Here is a 19,526-nt window from a genome sequence, read left to right on the forward strand (position 1 = left end):
GGGGGCGTCAAAAGTGCAATGTTTGTCTTTGAAATCTATGAAAGTCCTAATCTTCTATCCGTGCTTGCACACACACTTCTAAGACTCTTCTTTGTCTTGTTTGTTTGTGGACAGACGGGCGGCTGGGCCGTAGCCATCGTGTTCCTGGTGCTGCTCATCCTGTTGGCCATAGCCCTCTTGTGGTGGTTCTTTCCTCTCTGCTGCACCATTGTGAGTACTGAACATTTTTTACTTAAGTAAAAGTATCAATACTGCAGAAACACTCTGTTACAAGTAAAAGTCCGGTAATCAAAATGGTGTGCTTGTAGATCGGCTATTTTCAAATAGCCAAAGTTTAAATAGGACTGAAGTGGTTATTTTACGTTTTGTAATAATGATCAACATCTACAAAGTAACTAGTAACTAAAGTTTTCAAATAATTGTAGTGGAGTAAAAGTACAGAATTTGTCTCCGAAATGTGGTGGAGTAGAATTACAATTGTACTTAAGTACAGTACTTGAGTAAATGTACTTAGTTTCCACCACTGACGAGAGGGCGTGCGTTACCTTGATTTATTGGCACGACAGTGATGCGGTCAGGAACAAGGCGGAGACAACAATCACGGTAAAGCCACCCTTGAGTGTAATATTGCGATTATACAACAGTTACCATCAAAATAAAACATACAAAAATGTATTCTATTGTGGGGCATTTCACTCTCAAAATAACAACCTTTCTGCGAGTGTCATCTCTGTTATCCTGGAAATGCATGAGGTCTGACAATGACCCTGTTAACTCGGCGCTAGGCAACCTTTCCCAAACTGAACACAAATAGAGAAACAAAACTTAACTGTAAACTCAATCTCATTGTAATTAAGATATTCGATAGAAATTCAGAACAAATTTAATGCCACATTTAGCTACTACGTCCGCAAACGTCCCATGCAAACTGCTAGCCTAGCCACAGTCTGATCAGCACAGCTGATTTTTGAATTTTGATTTGTTTAATTTGAGGACGGCTAGCTGTGCTGTCATGCTTGTTGGAGCACGGGTAGAGAGCCTATATCAGAAGTCGGAACTACCTGTTGTATAGATCATCGGTTCTCAAAGTGGGGTACGGGGACCCCTAGGGGTACTTGAGGGGGTTCCAGCTAAATGATGGATAGGAACCAAATGGACCCTTATGGGTCTGTAACTCTGAGAGTGTACAAATGGAACCAAATGGACCCTAACAGGTCCATTTGGTTCCATTTGTACACTCTCAGAGTTAAATTAACATTGATTTTACAATATAAATTGGGGTCCCAGGGATAGAAATGCCATTAAATGAGGGTCCGTAGCCTAATGCATGTCAAACTGGGGGTCCTTGGAATTAAAATGGTTCAGAATCACTGCTAGAGAGCCGTAAAAATCTTCTCTTATGGGGGTCCCTGGCTTATCTTTTCGAACGGGGGTCCGCGGGCTAATAAGTGTCAATTTGGGGGTCCTTGCATGAAAAAGTTTGAGAACCACTGGTATAGATTATATACTATACAGTATAATGGTCCTGTGTGATGCGAGAGTGCGGACTAGCCGGGAATCCTTGATCGCTGCCCTCCTCCACTCCCTCCTATCCAGCATCAGGGTCTTGAGCTCTACGTGTCTACGTAGGTGGTGCACCTCTTGCCCCCTCCTAGCTGTGCCTTGTGTTGGCTCCCAGTGTCAGCTCGCTGGCCACCTATTCCGGGTTCACCCCCTCATCCTTCAGCCTCTTTTCTGCTCAAGACCTAAAAGAGAAATTTGATGTCTCCCCGGGACCCAAACCAGTGAAGATAGCCAATCTACAATCTCACAACGTGTCGCATTGTATGTAGTTTCTGTTATTGTCACTACTTCTTAAATTATTATTTTTAAATTAATGGAATTTCTTAGATTTTCTTCTGAAAATTCATGAAATTCTTTTATATATATTTTTTAATAAATGAAAATCTTTTAATAAAAAAAAAATATTTTTTGAAAAAATAAATAAATAAATACATTTAAAAAAAGTAGTAAACAAAAAACAAAGTAAAAATGTTTGACCCAAAAATGGGTCCCAGCCCACTGCTTGGGAAACAGTCCTTTATTAATATAAACGTCATGCTTTTTCTGTAGTGAGAATTAGCCAATCTACAAGCTATGCGCGCTCCTTAGTAAGCATTAGGGGAAGTGGGGTGAAGCATCGTGGTCGCGGTCCTCGCCTCAGGTTCACCTCGTTCACCCGCGGTGTGGTGGTGTGGTGTTGCCCATAGCAACACCACAGCATTGCACTGCAGAAGAGGTTCAAACAGGAAGTGAACATCCTGTGGGCTGTTGAAACCCCAAACTGCTGCAGGATGTTGACAGACGTCCCACAGGGTGTGACTCTCGTCTTGATTATTGTCATTTGTCATTTCGATATCTCCATTTGATGTGATCAGTGGTGGAAGACTGATCACACTTAACCCATTAAGACCTGAGGCGATTCTTAAAAATGTTTTCTAAATCCTAACCGTTTTTCAAAAAAAAAAAAAAAATCAAGATTTAAAAAAAATAGCAGATCTACAAGCTCATAGCGCGGCACTCGGTGCCGCGCTATGAGCTTGTATATCTGCTATTTTTCAATAGCCAAAGAAATCTAAAGTGACACAGATGCGTTCCTGGTCTTAATGGGTTAAAGGGATATCTCACTTTCAAACATGTTTGGGGTCATTTTAACGTCTACTCAGGCTTTTGTGAGCCCCGCAGACAGTTTTTAACTTGCTTGATTCAGTATTTAGATACTTGATATTTATTTTTATCAGACACGCCCCCCTTCCTATACAAAACCATTGTAACTTCAAACTCCAATTTAACCATGTTAGATTAATTGAAAACACCCGTCACTGCATGAAAAGAGGCATTAATGGGCAACTTTGGGCAATTGCAGTTGCTCAGTAAACCCGCAGTTTGCTGGTGTTTGGTTCTGGTGACTGATATTGTCCTTCTAATACGAAAGGGGGCGTGATTTTTCAATTACTTATTTTCTATAATTGTTTTGGAAAATAAAAAAATGAACAAATAAAAGAAAATAAATGAAAAAAAGTAATTGAAGAAAAAATCATTTACGTGCATTTTTATTTTGTTTTGAATACAGCTTCACACAGCTGACCAAAACCCCCCCCCCCAAAAAAAAACCCCAGCAGATTATAGTTTTGGGTGGGGGCTATTATATGAGCAGGGCTACAGATGGTGCCCCCCCCCCCCCCCTGGTCCCTGTGTGTGTCTCTCCGCTTATCGAGAGCCCCTGATGAAGGGAAAAACTGTACCCCCACTTACCCCCCCCCCCCCCTCCCCCATACACCTCCCCCCCCCTCCCTCCCGCTAAATGATAGATGTCACCTTGCTTTGAGGACCTGAAGGGGAGCTCTGTCGTTCCAGGATGAGATGGAAGCATATTTTGGAAAACCAACAAAGGCATTAAAATGTAAACCCCCTGCAGCATGTCTGGCGGGACGCTGTGTTTGTCTTGGTGGGGGGAGAGAGAGGGAGAGAGAGAGAGAGCTGGTACCCCTCCCCTCCCCTGTGCTGGGGGGGCCACAAACACAAGAGCACATGGACATGTGTGGCTTGTTAATATTTAAACCATCCAGTCTGCCAGGTTTCAACAGTCGGGATGAGGCCATGCACACACACACACACACACACACACACACACACACACACACACACACACACACACACACACACACACACACACACACACACACACACACACACACACACACACACGCTCCGCCTCTCTCTCTCTCTCCCTCATGGAATGCTGCCAGGAGAGAGGTCACACAGTATGTGCTGTGCTGCTGCTCTGCGGTGATTTTTCTTTGTTTTATGATTTGTTTTGGAAAATGAAATCAGAACGGCATGCATTGGCCTACATATAAAGTTCACACCAGATGCGCGAGGATGCGCGATGCAGCAAGCCGTTTCCTGCTTCATCTTGCACCACCACCCGTTGCTGAACTTCGTCACACGCGGCAGAACACTCGGAAATACCTCCTTTTGGATTATTTCCACTTAGAGCTTGCTTAAACTTAAGACTACTGTACTTCAGCTAAAATAGCTGATTTGCAAGCACACCCGCAATCTGAGCTGGTAGATCTGCTGTTTTTGCAGATTGATTGCCTATAATGACAGAACCCTAGCGTCCCTGTTCGGAGATGTTTGGATTCTGTCATAATAGGTGAATATTTGGCAGAAATAGGCGAACAAGCGACAAAAATAGCAGATCTGCAAAGGTCTTGTGGTTAAGGTAAACTTGGCTCTTCAATGGCAAATCACTATCCTCTTAAAGGAGTAGTTCATCCAAAATTACTTATTTTCTATCAATTACACATCGCATGAAGCATAGAATTAATGGAGATTTTTTAGTTTTTGTCACATTCCTTAGCCAATAATTTGATGACTGGCAGTCTCAGTAGTGTCCTACCTAGTAGTCTCCTATTGACCGATTATTGCTGAGCCAAATTATTGGCTCAGGAATGCGACGAAAACAAAAAAAATAAAGGCTTCATGAGGTGTTTATTTGATAGAAAATATTTATTGGGTTGAACTACTCCTTTAACCCTGATTTATAGTATACTTCATCGTACAAAGGTTTCGTGCGCTGAAAATGGGCAATCTTACAACCTCACAACGTTGTGAGCTTGTAGATCGAATATTTTCTTACCTAATTTACACATCATGTTCAATTACCCGGCCCTACCCCCAACCCTGCCCCCGACTAAAACTTTTTTCACCACATTTTCTCACCAATGCATTCAGTCCTCCGCAAATGAGTGCCGCGTTGAATTTAATTTGCGAATATCGTCTCTGTCGTGTGTAAACCTCATCCAAACTGATTCAAATTCAGAAGTAGCAGATCGACAAGCTCGAAACGCGTCGCTTCGCGGCGCGTTTTCGAGCTTGCGGATCTGCTATTTTTGATGCTTTCGTGTGACGCTGTAGTATGATCAAGTAGGGCGATAATTTACGGAAAAAGCACAAAGTTAGAATACGGAGATAGGAGGTTTCTGCCTGACAACAGAGAATAATATGCTACCTGCCACGGACCCTATACGAACCATAAAGCCGGGTGAAAACAGCTTGAGTCAACACGGTGTGGAGTTGGGATGTGCATGAGAACGTGGATGGATTATCGACTCCAGTTGGACAATTACGGAGAGCCCGCCATGTGTGGCCCCGGCGCATCTCGCCTCCGATTGGTCACATTTCCCCCTGTGGCCGGTCGTTTGCCGCGCCCACGCCACGCCACGCCGCGCCGCGGGGGAGCTAATGTCAGATGGCTAAGTATCCCGCGGTTTAGCTTTTAATTATCCCACGTTACGGCCGTCGCCACATCGGCGGGCGCTCGTCACATCTGTCGAATCAGGTAGTTTAGGAAAAAAAGACGGCGACACAGGCCAGTCATTTGTATAATGCTTTATTTATCCGACAATATGTCCGCGAAAGCTGCTGCGTAATTACTTAACCCGTTAAGACCGGGAACGCATCTGTGTATCATTTTTAGATTTCGTTGGCTATTCAAAAATAGCAGATCTACAAGCTCGTAGCGCGGCACCGAGTGCCGCGCTACGAGCTTGTAGATCTGCTATTTATTTTTTTATTGTGAAAATGTGTGCAAATCTTTGAATATATATATATATATATATATATATATATATATATATATATATATACTTTTTTTTAAGCGAACATTTTTAACTCAAATCTTTGCTTCTGGGGGGTCCCTGGAACAACATATTTTGAGATGGGGGTCCGTGGCCCAATACATATAATTTTGGGGGTCCTTGACATGAAACAGCTTGAGAACCACTGATATTATAGCAACATGAGTTTTTCCAAAAAAACTGAGGAGGCATTTTTAGAATCCCCAGAAGCAAAGATTTGAGCTAAAAATGTTTGCTTAGAAAAATATATATATTCAAAGATTTGCACATATTACCACGATTTTTCAAAAAATAGCAGCTCTAGTGCCGCGCTATGAGCTTGTATATCTGCTATTTTTTAATAGCCAAAGACATCTAAAAATGACACACAGATGCGTTCCCGGTCTTAATAGGTTAATAAAAAGAGCTAATCCCGCGAGCGTAAGGTGTGCCTGAAATGACGTTAATCAGCGTATGGAGCGGGCTGCTCGGCTGCTAGACTTTGCGCGAGGATTTGCTTACATGCAGTTGTGTGTCAGAGAGCAGCAATGAATTAACCCTAATTGATTGTTTTTAATTATTCTAATGACAACAGTGTGTTGGAAAAGCGTAATGGTTATCCCTGCTCTTAACTGTGAATAAAACAGCTGCTAGGGACCCGTGATATGCCATAATTACATTGCTCTTTTTTTTTTTTTTGCCCTGTAAAAACCAATTTAGCAAATGCATAACCTGCCGTGTCAGCACAGTGTCCATCTTGCGGTACTTAACCCATTAAGACCGGGAAAGAATCTGTGTCACTTTAGATTTCTTTGGCTATTCAAAAACAGCAGATATACAAGCTCATAGCGCGACACCGAGTGCCGCGCTATGAGCTTGTAGATCTGCTATTTTTGAAAAATCGTGAAAATATGTGCAAATCTTTGAATAGGCATATATTTTTAAAGCAAACATTTGTAACTCAAATCGTTGCAAACTTTTTCACGTCAAGGACCACCCAAACTGATGATGATGATTTGATTTGACTCCCATCTCAAAATAACTTGTTCCATGGACCCCCCACCAGAAGCAAAGATTTGAGTTGCAAATGTTCCCTTTAAAAATATATTCAAAATTTGTACAAAATGGTCAAGATTGAAAAAAAAATAGCAATAGCCAAAGTATAAAATATGGATGAAGTAGTTACATAAATGCGTTCTCACTTCCCGATTTGAGTGGGTTATTGGACGAACGGGTCTGCCTCTCACACTTTGGCACCCCCCCCCCCCTAGGCTGAGATACTGGGTCTGGAGTATTAACTCATTAAGACCTGAGGCCAGGGTTGCCAGATCTGCTTATTATAATTTCCCCGCAAGATTTTATTTGAAAATAGCCGATCTACAAGCTCACAACGCGTCGCGTCGTTGTGAGCTTGTAGATCTGCTATTTTCAAATAGCTGATGTATATGTTAAAGTGCTCATGTGGCCCATAGTCACTTCTTTTGGGCTGGTTTTCCTAGGCCTGGTTGCTTGTTTCTCTCACATAATCTGGCAACACTGCATGAGGCCCATTCTACCAATGTCTTCTAAATCCTAACAGTTTTCTGAAAAACGTATGTTGCTATATCAGGGGTTTCATGTCAAGGATGTTTCAATAATGGCAGATCTCCAAGCTCATAGCCCGGCACGAAGTGACGCACTATGAGCTTTTATATTTGCTATTTTTCCATAGCCAAAGTATAGAATAATGGTGAAAGTGGTTAAAATATCCAATGACACTGACGCTTTCCAGGTTTTAATGGGTTAATGGTCTTTTATGTGCAGATTGTTAAAGTCGGCTTTTTGTGTAAGTCATAGGTTGAAGCGTGCAGTGCTTTTTTTATAATGGACGGCGCCGGTCCTCCCCGAGGCTGCAGAACCGAGCCGTGTTTCGGAGGCAGGTCATCTGGTTTAGTCATGGCGTCACTGTCACCTTGGACTGTATAATACCTAAAAAAAAAAGAAAAAGAAAGAAGGAAAAGAAAAAAGACCATTACTGCATCAAAAGTAATCAACAAACTATACTAAAAAACTGGTCAAACATTGGCCAAATTGTCCTATAAGAAAGAGGCATTTTCTTTTATTTTTTATAGCCGATCTACAAGCATTGTGAGTCGTTTTGAGCTTGTAGATCGATATTTGTCTGTGGAACAGAGTCAACTCCTACATTCCAAGTGCTTATTATGGTGGGGAGGGGTCCCCAGTTCAAATATTATTTTGGGGAGTCGCGGCCTGAAAAGGTCTACACAATGACAGTGCTGTCAAATACGTCTATGAAGCTATCTATGAAATCTATGAAGAAGTTTAATCTGCAACGTAATGTTATACCCCTCAAGTAGTGAGAGTGTACAAATGGAACCAAATGGACCCGTTCTATTTGTACACTCTCAGAGTTAAATTAACATTGATTTTACAATATCAATTGGGGTCCCAGGGATAGAAATGCCATTAAATGAGGGTCCGTAGCCTAATGCATGTCAAACTGGGGGTCCTTGAAATTAAAACGGTTGAGAATCACTGTTAGAGAGCCGTAAACATTTTCTCTCATGGCGGTCCCTGGCTTATCTTTTCGAACGGGGGTCCGCGGGCTAATAAGTGTCAATTTGGGGGTAATTAACATGAAAAAGTTTGAGAACCACTGCCTTAGATGGTATCGGCCAGACCCATAATACAGGATGGGTCGGTCTCTGGTGATCCTCTCATCGGAAGTGACTGGACGTCCAGCTTTTGAGTGACGAGGGACAAATGTCAGTGTCACACAGGAGTGCTTTGCTGTGCACATGGGAGCGCTGGTCGGGGGCAATCTTGTCCCTGAGTGGGATCACATTGGGGACAACCTGCTACTCAGGAGCCCTGTCACACAGGGCTGTCACCCACACTGTTGCTGCTGCGCTGGTCACTCGCACGCACGCACGCACGCACGCACACATATACTCACTGTGCAGTGCTGGAAGATGTACTCAAATGTGTTTTACTTGAGTAAAACATACCACAATGTAAAAATATTTTGTGTTACTTGTAATTTCTCAGTCTGTCAGCACCACTGCCTTAAACATGTAGGGTTGTTAGTAGGAATGAACAAAAACTAGGCAAAAAGTTATTGGAAAATTACTGTGTGGGTTCCCACACAATCTGGGAACCTGAATGGTTCCCAGATTGTGTTACAAGTAAATGTCCTGTATTCAAATATTTCCATGAGTTAAAGTGCAAAAGTATTGACATCAAAATATACTTACTCTACCAAAGTTACAAAAAGTATTCATTGTGCAAAATGGATCAAATAATTGGGTTGTAATAAGCAATAGTAATCAGTAATGCATTAATGTGCTCATCACTTAAATGTTGCATCTGGTAAAAGTGGAGCTGATTTGAATGACTTCATGTGCAGCTGGGTAGATTCACTTATACTAATACATCATTTATCACCTATTGTATGTTTTATAGTAATAATCTAAATCTGCAAAGCAGCCTAGTAACTAAAGCTGTTAAATAATTGTAGTGGAGTAAAAAAAGTAAAATATTATTTGCCTCTGAGAAAGTATCCAAAAATGGAACTATATGTTCTGTATAAGTAAAAGTGCCTAACATTTGTAACTGAAGTACTGTACTTGAGTAAATGTACTTTTTGTGTGTGTGTGTGTGCGTGTGTGTGCGCGCGCATGTGTGTGTGCGTGTGTGTGTTTGGAGCTGAGCCCACTCGCTCTCCTCTGAATCTCATTGGAGCTAATTAACTCCTTAGGACTTTATGATTGGGGGTATTGCTTGGGAGCGCTGAACCCCATCCAATTAATTAAGAGCTAAACGGGGCGGCCTTGCTCGCCCCAAAGACCTCCCCCCCCTCCAACCCCCCCACCGTCAACAAGTTGGTTTTCAAGCCTCTATTTATTTTTGCACCGCGGGGGTCCCCCGATGTTGGTTCACAAGCAGGGGATCCTAGTAATCAGTCAACACCCAGGGCAAAGGACACACACACATACACACACATACACACACACACACACACACACACACACGCACACACACACACACACACACACACACACACCCCCACATACACCCGCACAGTGGTGGAAAAAGTTTCAATAAAGCAATGTAGAAGTATTCTGTTACAAGTAAAAGTCCGGAATTAAAAATGTACTTGAGTAAAAGTACAAAAGTATTGGTATCAAAATGTACTGAAAGTACCAAAAGTAAAAGTACTAAAATGTCTGAAAATAGCCGACCTACAAGCTCACAATGTGTCGCATCGCGACTTGTTGTGAGCTTGTAGATCGGTTATTTTTAAATAGGGCTTAAGGGGTTAATGTATGTTTTATAACATAATGATTTATATCTGCAAAGTAACTAGTAACTAAAGTTTTTAAATAATTGTAAAGGAGTAAAAGTACAATATTTTCTTCTGAGATGTAGTGGAGTAGAAGTAAAAGTATAGACAATTGGAAATACTCCAGTAAAGTAAAAGTATCTCAAAATTGTACTTAAGTACTGTACTTGAGTAAATGTAATTAGTTACTTTATACCACTGTGTGTGTGCGCGCGCACACACACACACACACACACACGCACAGACTCCACAGAGAGAGCTGTGCTTGACTCACCTGTCACGTATCGCCTCCATCATGTCGTGTCAGTCTTGACAAAATGTGTGTGTGTGTGTGACTACATGGACCGTCGGGGGCTTTTCGCTGACCGGTGGTCTTTTCCTCTCTGTCTATCCAGGTCATAAAGGACCCACCTCCACCACCCCCACCTTCCCGCCCACCACCACCAGTGAGTATAGAACCTTAAAATGGTAGAACCTGTCACCTTGTACCCTCAAATACGGGCGTACGTACAATCCTTATTAATAAAGGGACCTGTGAGTGTGTCCGTTTGGTTACATTGTCAGGGTGGAAACCTCATATGTCCAAAACTGTTACTTTGCAGGATTCAAATTCAAAAGCATCAAAAGTAGCAGATCCACAAGCTCGAAATGCGGCGCGAAGCGTCGCGTTTCGAGCTTGTGGATCTGCTACTTTTGATGCTTTTGTTTGACGCTGTAGGTATGATGAAGTAATTTATGAATAAACACAACAAATTTAAATATGGAGATAAGAGGTTTGTTATCACGTTATCATATTATGTAGAGAGAAAAGTCTTTCATGTTGGCGTGCAAATAATCTCTCTAGGATATCCGGTTGTTCCTTTTTCAGTGGTTTCACATCTCTCATAATATAATACCTTGCAACGATAGTCTCCATAGCTGAATCTGGTTTAGAGTTACGTTAAGACTAATGTTCAGAAAGTGTGTTTCTCGCCTCTGTCTGTCTTGTCTGTCTCTCACCACTTCTCTCTTCTCCTCAGGAACCTGAACCCGATGCCAAGAAGAAGTGGCCCACAGTGGATGCCTCCTATTACGGCGGACGAGGAGCCGGAGGCATCAGTCGCATGGAGGTCAGTTCTGTTCCCTGAATCAAACGCATGGAGGTCAGTTCCTCCCAACAGTTTCATTGCCCTTTTTCAGCCAGCTGGTAACCCGCCAGACCACGTCGTGGTAAAAACCATTTCAGCTGATGCTTCTGCCGCATGGAAACAGTGTTTAAGTCATTTGATCCATGCGTTTTAAGTCATATGATCCACTCTTTTGATTGGCGGACCATCGACCAAGTATCCCGAATATTTATACATTTTGTTAAAAGCGGAAACACTCTCTCTTTGTATTGTTCCTTTACGAGGCATCTGCACCCATGATGTTAGGTGGGATTTGATCCTATTGTATGAAAGTACCGTAGGTCATTTCTGGACATGTGCGTGTCCAAATGTAGATCTCTTAGACACTAGACCATCAAACATACATGATTTCACATTTGATTAAAAACAAAACATTATAACAAAGCGTTATACTTGTCCTGTGAAAAACGTATCTAGCGGGCTTACAGCAGTATAGTTCTCAAACCTTTATTTTTATGTCAAGGACCCCCAAAATTGATACAGTATGTATTTGGCTTAGAGAATACTTCACTATAACACCACTTAGCAGTTTCTCCAGGTCAAACCAAACTTCTTCACCAGGGATTATCAAGCGAGTCCATTCAGATCAGAGTGCTGACGCGGGGCTTTCTGAAGCAGCGAGCTGTACCTGACCGTACGGAGGTTCCATGGGCAGCGTGGGGGGAGGGCCGCCCGGCCCCTCCGTTATCCCAGCCTGACGGCTCTGACGTGACAGGCCCCTGCCATGTCACGCCCGGGCCGTCCGAGCCTGATCGGATCAAGTCTTGGCCTCGATGATGGATTGAGTGCTAGCTGTCGGCTTGACGCGCTCGCATCTTTCTCCAACCGAAACCCCCAGCACCCCACCACCGCCCAATCCCCAGCCGCGATTCCCAAACCACATCAGCGCCAATGTCATCCACCTGCCTTCTTCCACTCCAACCAAGGGAATCGGGTTTAAAGGATGAGGCGTGGTGTGACAAGGATTTTCCCGAGACCTATCTGGAGTTTTTTTTTCCTCTTCACGTGAGCGTTTTAGCGCGTATCGTTCACTCTGTTAAGTTTCCCAGAACTCCTCTCACAGGTCCCTGTCTTCTCACAGCGGCGGGTTGATTCTCTCAGACAGCCCAGTCCTCCACTTCTGAGGGTCTCCTCCTGTGGTTCACTGGCTGTTTGCTAAGATCCAGTGACACTTCGTAATTTTACTCAACTCCATCACAGAGAAAAATTTATACTTTTTTACGCTAGTGCAATTATATGAACTTAAGTTACTTTGTATATTTAAAGTAGATTATTACTGTATTACAAAATATACAGTACATTAAAGGTAGGGTAAGTGATATTTTTTGGTTAAAACAAAAAGTATTTTGTTAAAAGGTTAAAATACTATATTCTGATAGTAATCATTGCTATAGAGTGTTTTTTCAGTAACAGATGTCTCCCTGTCTCTCCAGCTCTTTAATAAACAGAAAATACATTTTTCGGTAGGTGTCAAAATCTCAGCCAATCAGGAGAAAGTACCCATTTTAAGCTTAATTTGTATAGTGTTCCAGTTCCAATTTTGTCTGCTCATTTCTTAGTGTCATCACTTACAATTTCACTTGTTTAATCTATATCCTGATTGAGTTCTCTGTCCTGGTTGGATAAAATTGGAAATGAAACTGAAACTGAAACGAAAATGCATTTTCTGTTTAATAAAGAGGTGGAGAGACAAGGAGACTCCTAATACTGAACAAACACTCTATAGCAATGAGTACTATCAGAATATAGAGCTATTTAACACTTATTTTAATCAATGCAAATCACTTACCCTACCTTTAACCAATTACTCCCTATTTTATACTAAGTCCATTGAAAAATAGCTGATATACAAGCTTTACAACGCATTGCGGTGTGACGCATTGTGAGCTTGTAAATCTGCTATATTTGAAAAAGCTTAAATGTTTTTAGTTTTTTCCTATTTCACTTTCTACTTCGGTGTAAGTATATTTTGAAGCCAATACTTTTGTACTTTTACTCAAGTAAAACACAGGCCTTTTACCATTTGTATTAGGTATTAGTATATGTTGATATTCAATCAAAGTCAAATCAACCTGAGCACATCTTCCACCACTCGTGGCTATACGTTTCCCAGAACACCTCTCTTGGTCTCTGAGGTACCTCTCTTCTGGCAGCGGCGGTGCTGATTCTCCTCGACAACCCATCTCCACTTCAGAGGCTCTCCTCTGGTGGATCTACTGGCAGAGGTGTTCGCTTAACATCCACTCGCCCTCTCTCTCTCTCTCTCTCTCTCTCTCTCTCTCTCTCTCTCTCCTTCAAGGCATCCCGCTGGCAAAACCAAGCCCCCCCCCCTGCATCTACCAGTGCGTCCCCCCACTGTCTTTCAAAGGCACATACAACCTGAGATGGCAAACAACGTATCTTTTATTCATCGATGTGTCTTTTGCGCCGTGTCTTTCTTCTTTTTGACGAAGCGGACCGTTGGGGGGGGGGGGGGGTTGTTGCATCCCTCAGATGATTGTGAGAATCTGTTGCTGTATTGTCGAGGCTTAACCCTTTAAGACCTGAGGCGATTCTTAAAAATGTTTTCTAAATCATTTTTTGGAAAAAAAAACGCATAGCAGATCTACAAGCTCATAGCGCGGCACTCGGTGCCGCGCTATGAGCTTGTGTATCTGCTATTTTTGAATAGCCAAAGAAATCTAAAGTGACACAGATGCGTTCCAGGTCTTAATGGGTTAACCTACAGCGTGAAGAATGTGTCGCTAATTACCTCACCTTTTCCCCGTTCGTGTTGCGGGGTGGATTTCTTTTTTTTTTTTTCTCTCTCTCCTCGCAACAGATGTGATGAATTCAATTAAAATGCAGGACAGCTTAACATGCACGCATGCACACACGCTCCCGCACGTGCATACCCACGCTCGCACACACACACACACGCATGCACACTCATTCGTTCACTCGTGTATCAACCTGCGTAGAAGCTTTTTTTTCCTTCCCCTTCAAAAGACCATAGTAGTCTAAAGTGATAAGTATGTGAATTTGACTGTGAACCACTTAAAGTATTACTATGTAAGGTTATCATGTTGAAACGCATATATTTCATACTTTTTCCTCATTTGTTTAGCAAATCCACCAAAACAGCTGAGCTTCAGGATTAACTGTAAAGGCGGTTACACACCGGCGAATGTGCGAATATACGCAAAATTCGGACTCGTTCCGAATAATTAAAAGACGCTTTTTCGCTTCGCTTTTCCGCTTTTTCGCGCCATGTACGCTTGCATTGACTTTATAAGGTTTTTAAAAAAAACGAGTGCCGCGCTACGAGCTTGTAGATCTGCTATTTCTTTTGCAAATCTCTGAATATACATTTTTTTCAAAGCGAACATTTGTAACTAAAATCTTTGCTTCTGGGGGTCCCTGGAACAAAATATTTTTAGATGGGGGTCCCCGGCCAAATACATATAATTTTGGGGTCCTTGACATGAAAAAGTTTGAGAACCACTGACATGGCAACATAAGTTTTTTCAAAAAACTGTTAGGATTTAGAAGAATTTGTAGAATCGGAACCACCACAGGCCTTAATGGGTTAGGTATCTATCTATTTGGTACTAAGCTGACTGTGTGTTCTTGTGGCCCCTGTAGGTGCGCTGGGGAGAGAAGGGCTCCACGGAGGAGGGCGCCAGGCTGGAGAAAGCGAAGAACGCCACAGTGACCATTCCAGAGGAGGAGGAACAGCCAATGATCAAACGACCCCCTCCCAAACCAGCGCCCACCCTGCACAGAGAAACCACCTGGTACTCTCCCATCAAGGTAAAACACCTGGTATAGGCTACTCCCATCAAAGTAAAACACCTGGTACTCTCCCATTAAGGTAAAACACCTGGTTTAGGCCACTCCCATCAAAGTAAAACACCTGGCACTCTCCCGTTAGGGTAAAACACCTGGTATAGACCATATTCATACAGCGGCCATATAATATGTTGCCGTGGCAACGGGGTGGCATATCATTAACTTAATAGCAATATGGCCGCCGTGTGAATGTGGTCTATAGGCTACTCCCATCAAAGTAAAACACCTGGTACTCTCCCATTAAGGTCAGACCACAGCCCTGCAGTCTGTTCACCTACAGTATTATGACATGCCCAGATTAGGGATTTGGGGGGACCATATGTGGCATCCCAGTTTGAGATTAATATATACTGTATACATCCACATGTATGACCATACCAACCTGATTGTCACTGGTTTGTGTTTGATCAGGGCCGTCTGGATGCGCTGTGGGCTTTGCTACGACGGCAGTACGACCGCGTCTCTCTCATGAGGCCAACTTCTGCAGACCAGGTAAGAACCACAGAAACCAACACCCCAATCAGCTTTGAACCGGCTGAAATTGACACCCAACCAGCCCTGAACCAGCTGAAACTGGCGTCAATCAGCCCTGAACCAGCTGAAACTGGCCTCAATCAGCCCTGAACCAGCTGAAACTGGCCTCAATCAGCCCTGAACCAGCTGAAACTGTCCTCAATCAGCCCTGAACCAGCTGAAACTGACACCCAATCAGCCCTGAACTGCTGGAACTGGCAGCAAAGAGGTGCCAGGGATGTATTTCTATAGTCGGAACCAACTTCCTGGTTGTCTCGACTAAAGTAAATGGGATGTTTTGCAATAGATTTTTGATTATTGACTAAAAACTAGCTATGTCGCAAATAAAAGTTCATGGCACTTACACGTTTTGCTCCGCAAGATAATCTTCACAAGTGAACACCCGTTTTATGATTTTTGAGGCTTAAATGCAATCAGCAGATCTAAAAAGCTACAATATGTCTTGAACGTCAACACCACGAAAGCTTATGTAGACTGAGTATACTCAAGTAAAGTAAAAGTGCCTCAAAATTGTACTCAAGTAAAGCACTTGAGTAAAAGTACTTCGTTTCCACCACTGGTACAGTCACAGTGTGCAACACAAATAATGATGAACAACCGCAACAATGGAAACACGTTTGTAAGAACCCGACAACATTTATAGCTCTGTGTTTAGTCGCTGAATTGTCGGTGAGGGTCAGAGGAAGTCACCGCAAGGTGCGAGAGGCATTGTTGTTGTGTCAAAAAAAGAAAGGAGAGAAAAAAAGGGCTTTTGTGTAAGCCCACACAGCTGCACACACTCACAGCAGGACGTGACAGGCTGCGGCCTAATATGGTTTTCTCTGCCTTTCCTCGGAATAGGAGCCGCTAGCTCACAGCCAACGGCTCTGCGCTGCCCACACGCAAACTTGGCGGTCAGCGGGAGGACCGCACAGAATAAACACTGCAGCATCAGAGCGCGCCAGATGTTTGACTGTCTCCTCTTTAAGGCAGTAATTAATCCATAAAACCCACACCATCTGCTGCGGAGACCGAGCTATACACACCAAATCCAAAAACCAATAGATTAGCACCAATTTGCAGATGCATATACTGTATTAATGAACCACTTAAATCCTATAGTATTAGACTCCCCAGGGGGTCTATATGTGGTGGTCCCCTCCTGTTTTTTCTCCCCTCTACACCAAAGCTTGTGGCCCGAAAATAGCTGTTCTAGCTTGCACTGTCAGGTTGATTATTTTGACCATAAGTGGAAGTTGCAGTCACAGGGTATGACGGGCAATGACGTTCTAATTGTTCTCTGTGATGTGCAAGACATTATGACTATGTCTATTTGCGGTTAAATCACCCCCAGATGCAGTAAGACGTGTCAGAATCATGTCCTGCAATATCATGTATACCAGAAAAGTGCATGTATTGCATACTGTAGTTTGCTTACGTATATACAGTAGAATGTTTTACTTGATTTAATAGGACGTTTGTACTTGATGTGACATTGACCTTTACCTCTCTACTTTGATTTTATTTTGTATTTTGTATTTTTTTTTTTTTTTTACACACTCATAAACTTTATTGACTATAGGGTTCTATACTACCCCCTCCCCCCCTTTACACCAAATATTTTTCCCGGAAATAGCCCACTTTTGAGATTTTCAAGTGGGCGAGCGTATTACGACATATAGCCAGAATAGGCAAACTCGTCATTGGCAACAGATTCACAGATCTACATGTTTGGAAATGTCCGCAAAGCTTTTAGCTTGTTACGCCACGAAAGTGACTTGTTCATCATAACAGACACTCCTGAACATCGGCCTCTGGGACAAGCATGAGGTTCGATGGGCGCGGCCCTGAAACTGGCAACCGTACCGAGTGTCCTTAATGGGCCACAGAATGATGTCATACTGTAAACATGTCAACTGGAGTATCCCCCCCGCCCCCCCCACCCCCTCTCTCTCTCTCTCTCCCCGTCTCTCTCTTTGTCTCTCTCTCACACAGACACACACACACACACACACACACAAACACACACACGCACACACACACTTGCACGCACGCACGCACACAGGTTTGCATTACTGTATACTGTGTGAGGACATAACTAACTCAAAAAATATTTCCATTTCTCAAATGCTACTATACTTTTGGGGACATTTGGTCCGCACACACTCTCTCTCTCACACACACACACACACACACACACACACACACACACACACACACACACACACACACACACACACACACACACACACACACACACACACACACACACACACACACACACACACGCATATGTACACACACACAAGAACGAGAGCAGAGGGGGAAAACCGGCCCATCAGCTGTGATGGGTGGCTGCCAGCATCCAGTCAGCACTGTGTGTCTCATTGTGGTTTTGTAAGAGAGTCACACTGACCAGCAGCGTGTGCTTATATTACAAGACACAGAAGACCATTAAAAGCAACGCGAGTGACACCAAAAAGTAACTAGATATACAGAACATTAACAAGTAAACGCTGTCAGTGGTCTTGGTAATGACAGGAGGACGCCTTTTATGTGAGGAAAGGTCCGGCGTCTTGACATGCGTGTTGCCAGTCTTCATTGGGCCAGAGTCACATGGTTATGGGCGGGGCAGATCGGAAAATAACGGCGTTTAAAAAAAAAGTCAACTCTCTAGTCGGGGCTTTTTAATGTCAAACATTGGACTGGCTGTTATGAAGTATAGTTTGAATTCATTAGGTCATCCCAGGCGGTCTCCGAAAACACACTTGAAGTGGAAACAAAAAAATGAAAACTGTACAGTCGGCCCGGTTTGCTGCGTAAACGGTTTATTTAGAGCCACTAAAAACAGGGACAGGACAGAGGAGAGAGGCCGGCGGCCAGGAAGACACCACTGTTCCTGGCACACTTTCATTCAGACGCCAGCCCTTCATTTAAGGCCTGTGTGTGTGTGTGTGTGCGCGCGTGTGTGTGCGTGTGTGTGTGTGTGTGTGTGTGTGTGTGTGTGTGTGTGTGTGTGTGTGTGTGTGTGTTTACAATTAGAAATAGATTCAGTTTGGGTTAGGGTTAGGTATATACTGTAGAGGTTAGGTTAGGGTGGGAGTTAAGCCTGACCGAAAATAGCTTGAATATGATGTCTCTATGCTATATCTACTGTACTTTTGTTTCTCCTTGTCCTGCAACCGGTTCTGTTCTGAGTCCCTGCTCGCACAAACACACAACAACGCCACACAGACAGCGGCAACAGACAGCGCTACAAAGTTAGAAAAGGAATTTGATTTAGTGGCCGTGTCCACAGACATAATTTTATGAGCTATGGGATATCATGTCCAGAGCACTCGCACTCAGATTGACACTCTTCGACTCCGGGTCATAAATGACTGGGTTCGCACGCGCGCACCGCCAATAGCGCCAATAGCGCTCCTCTCCAAAAGTGTAACATGCAATGTATTCATACTGAAAGCATTTATAACCCAAAAGACTAGTTAACCACTTAACCCATTCAATCCGGGAACGCATCTCTGTCATTTTAGATGTCTTTGGCTATTCAAAAATAGCAGATATACAAGCTCATAGCATCTGCTATTTTTGAAAAATCTTGAAAATGTGTGCAAATCTTTGCATTTATATTTTAACAAGCGATCATTTTGTAAAGATTTTTGTTCCAGGGCCTCCAGAAGCAAAGATTTGAGGTACACATTTTCACGATTTTTCAAGAACAGCAGATACAAGCTCATGCCGCGCTGTGAGCTTGTATATCTGCTATTTTTGAATAGCCAAAGAAATCTAAAATGACAGATGCGTTCCCGGAGGAAACCAGTGGTCCTCAAATATATATTTCAATATGTTATACATGGGTCCCTCAGTGGTCCCCTCAGTCCACAGTACAAGTCTACTACAATAGCTGTCTAACAGAGCTGAGAAGTATTTTAAAGATTTTTTTTTTTTACCTGTACTACAGGTGCCTTTTTGACTCACACACATGCCTTACAAATCCAAAGCAGTGCCCAC

The 19,526-nt window shown here is 43.0% G+C and overlaps 1 protein-coding gene across 1 annotated transcript in view; it reads left to right on the forward strand.

The window, feature by feature from the left end:
- The window catches only part of antxr2a (ANTXR cell adhesion molecule 2a), a 102,938-nt gene that overhangs the window by 48,751 nt on the left and 34,661 nt on the right, over nt 1-19,526 (forward strand). The window contains exons 12-16 of the mRNA XM_080432988.1: nt 115-210; nt 10,401-10,451; nt 11,025-11,114; nt 14,796-14,963; nt 15,414-15,494. Coding sequence (XP_080289114.1) covers nt 115-210; nt 10,401-10,451; nt 11,025-11,114; nt 14,796-14,963; nt 15,414-15,494 — 486 coding nt within the window. The remainder of the gene's footprint in view (nt 1-114; nt 211-10,400; nt 10,452-11,024; nt 11,115-14,795; nt 14,964-15,413; nt 15,495-19,526) is intronic.

The sequence above is a fragment of the Gymnoscopelus braueri genome (assembly GCF_963280865.1).
Source record: "Gymnoscopelus braueri genome assembly, chromosome: 7".
NCBI lineage: Eukaryota > Metazoa > Chordata > Actinopteri > Myctophiformes > Myctophidae > Gymnoscopelus > Gymnoscopelus braueri.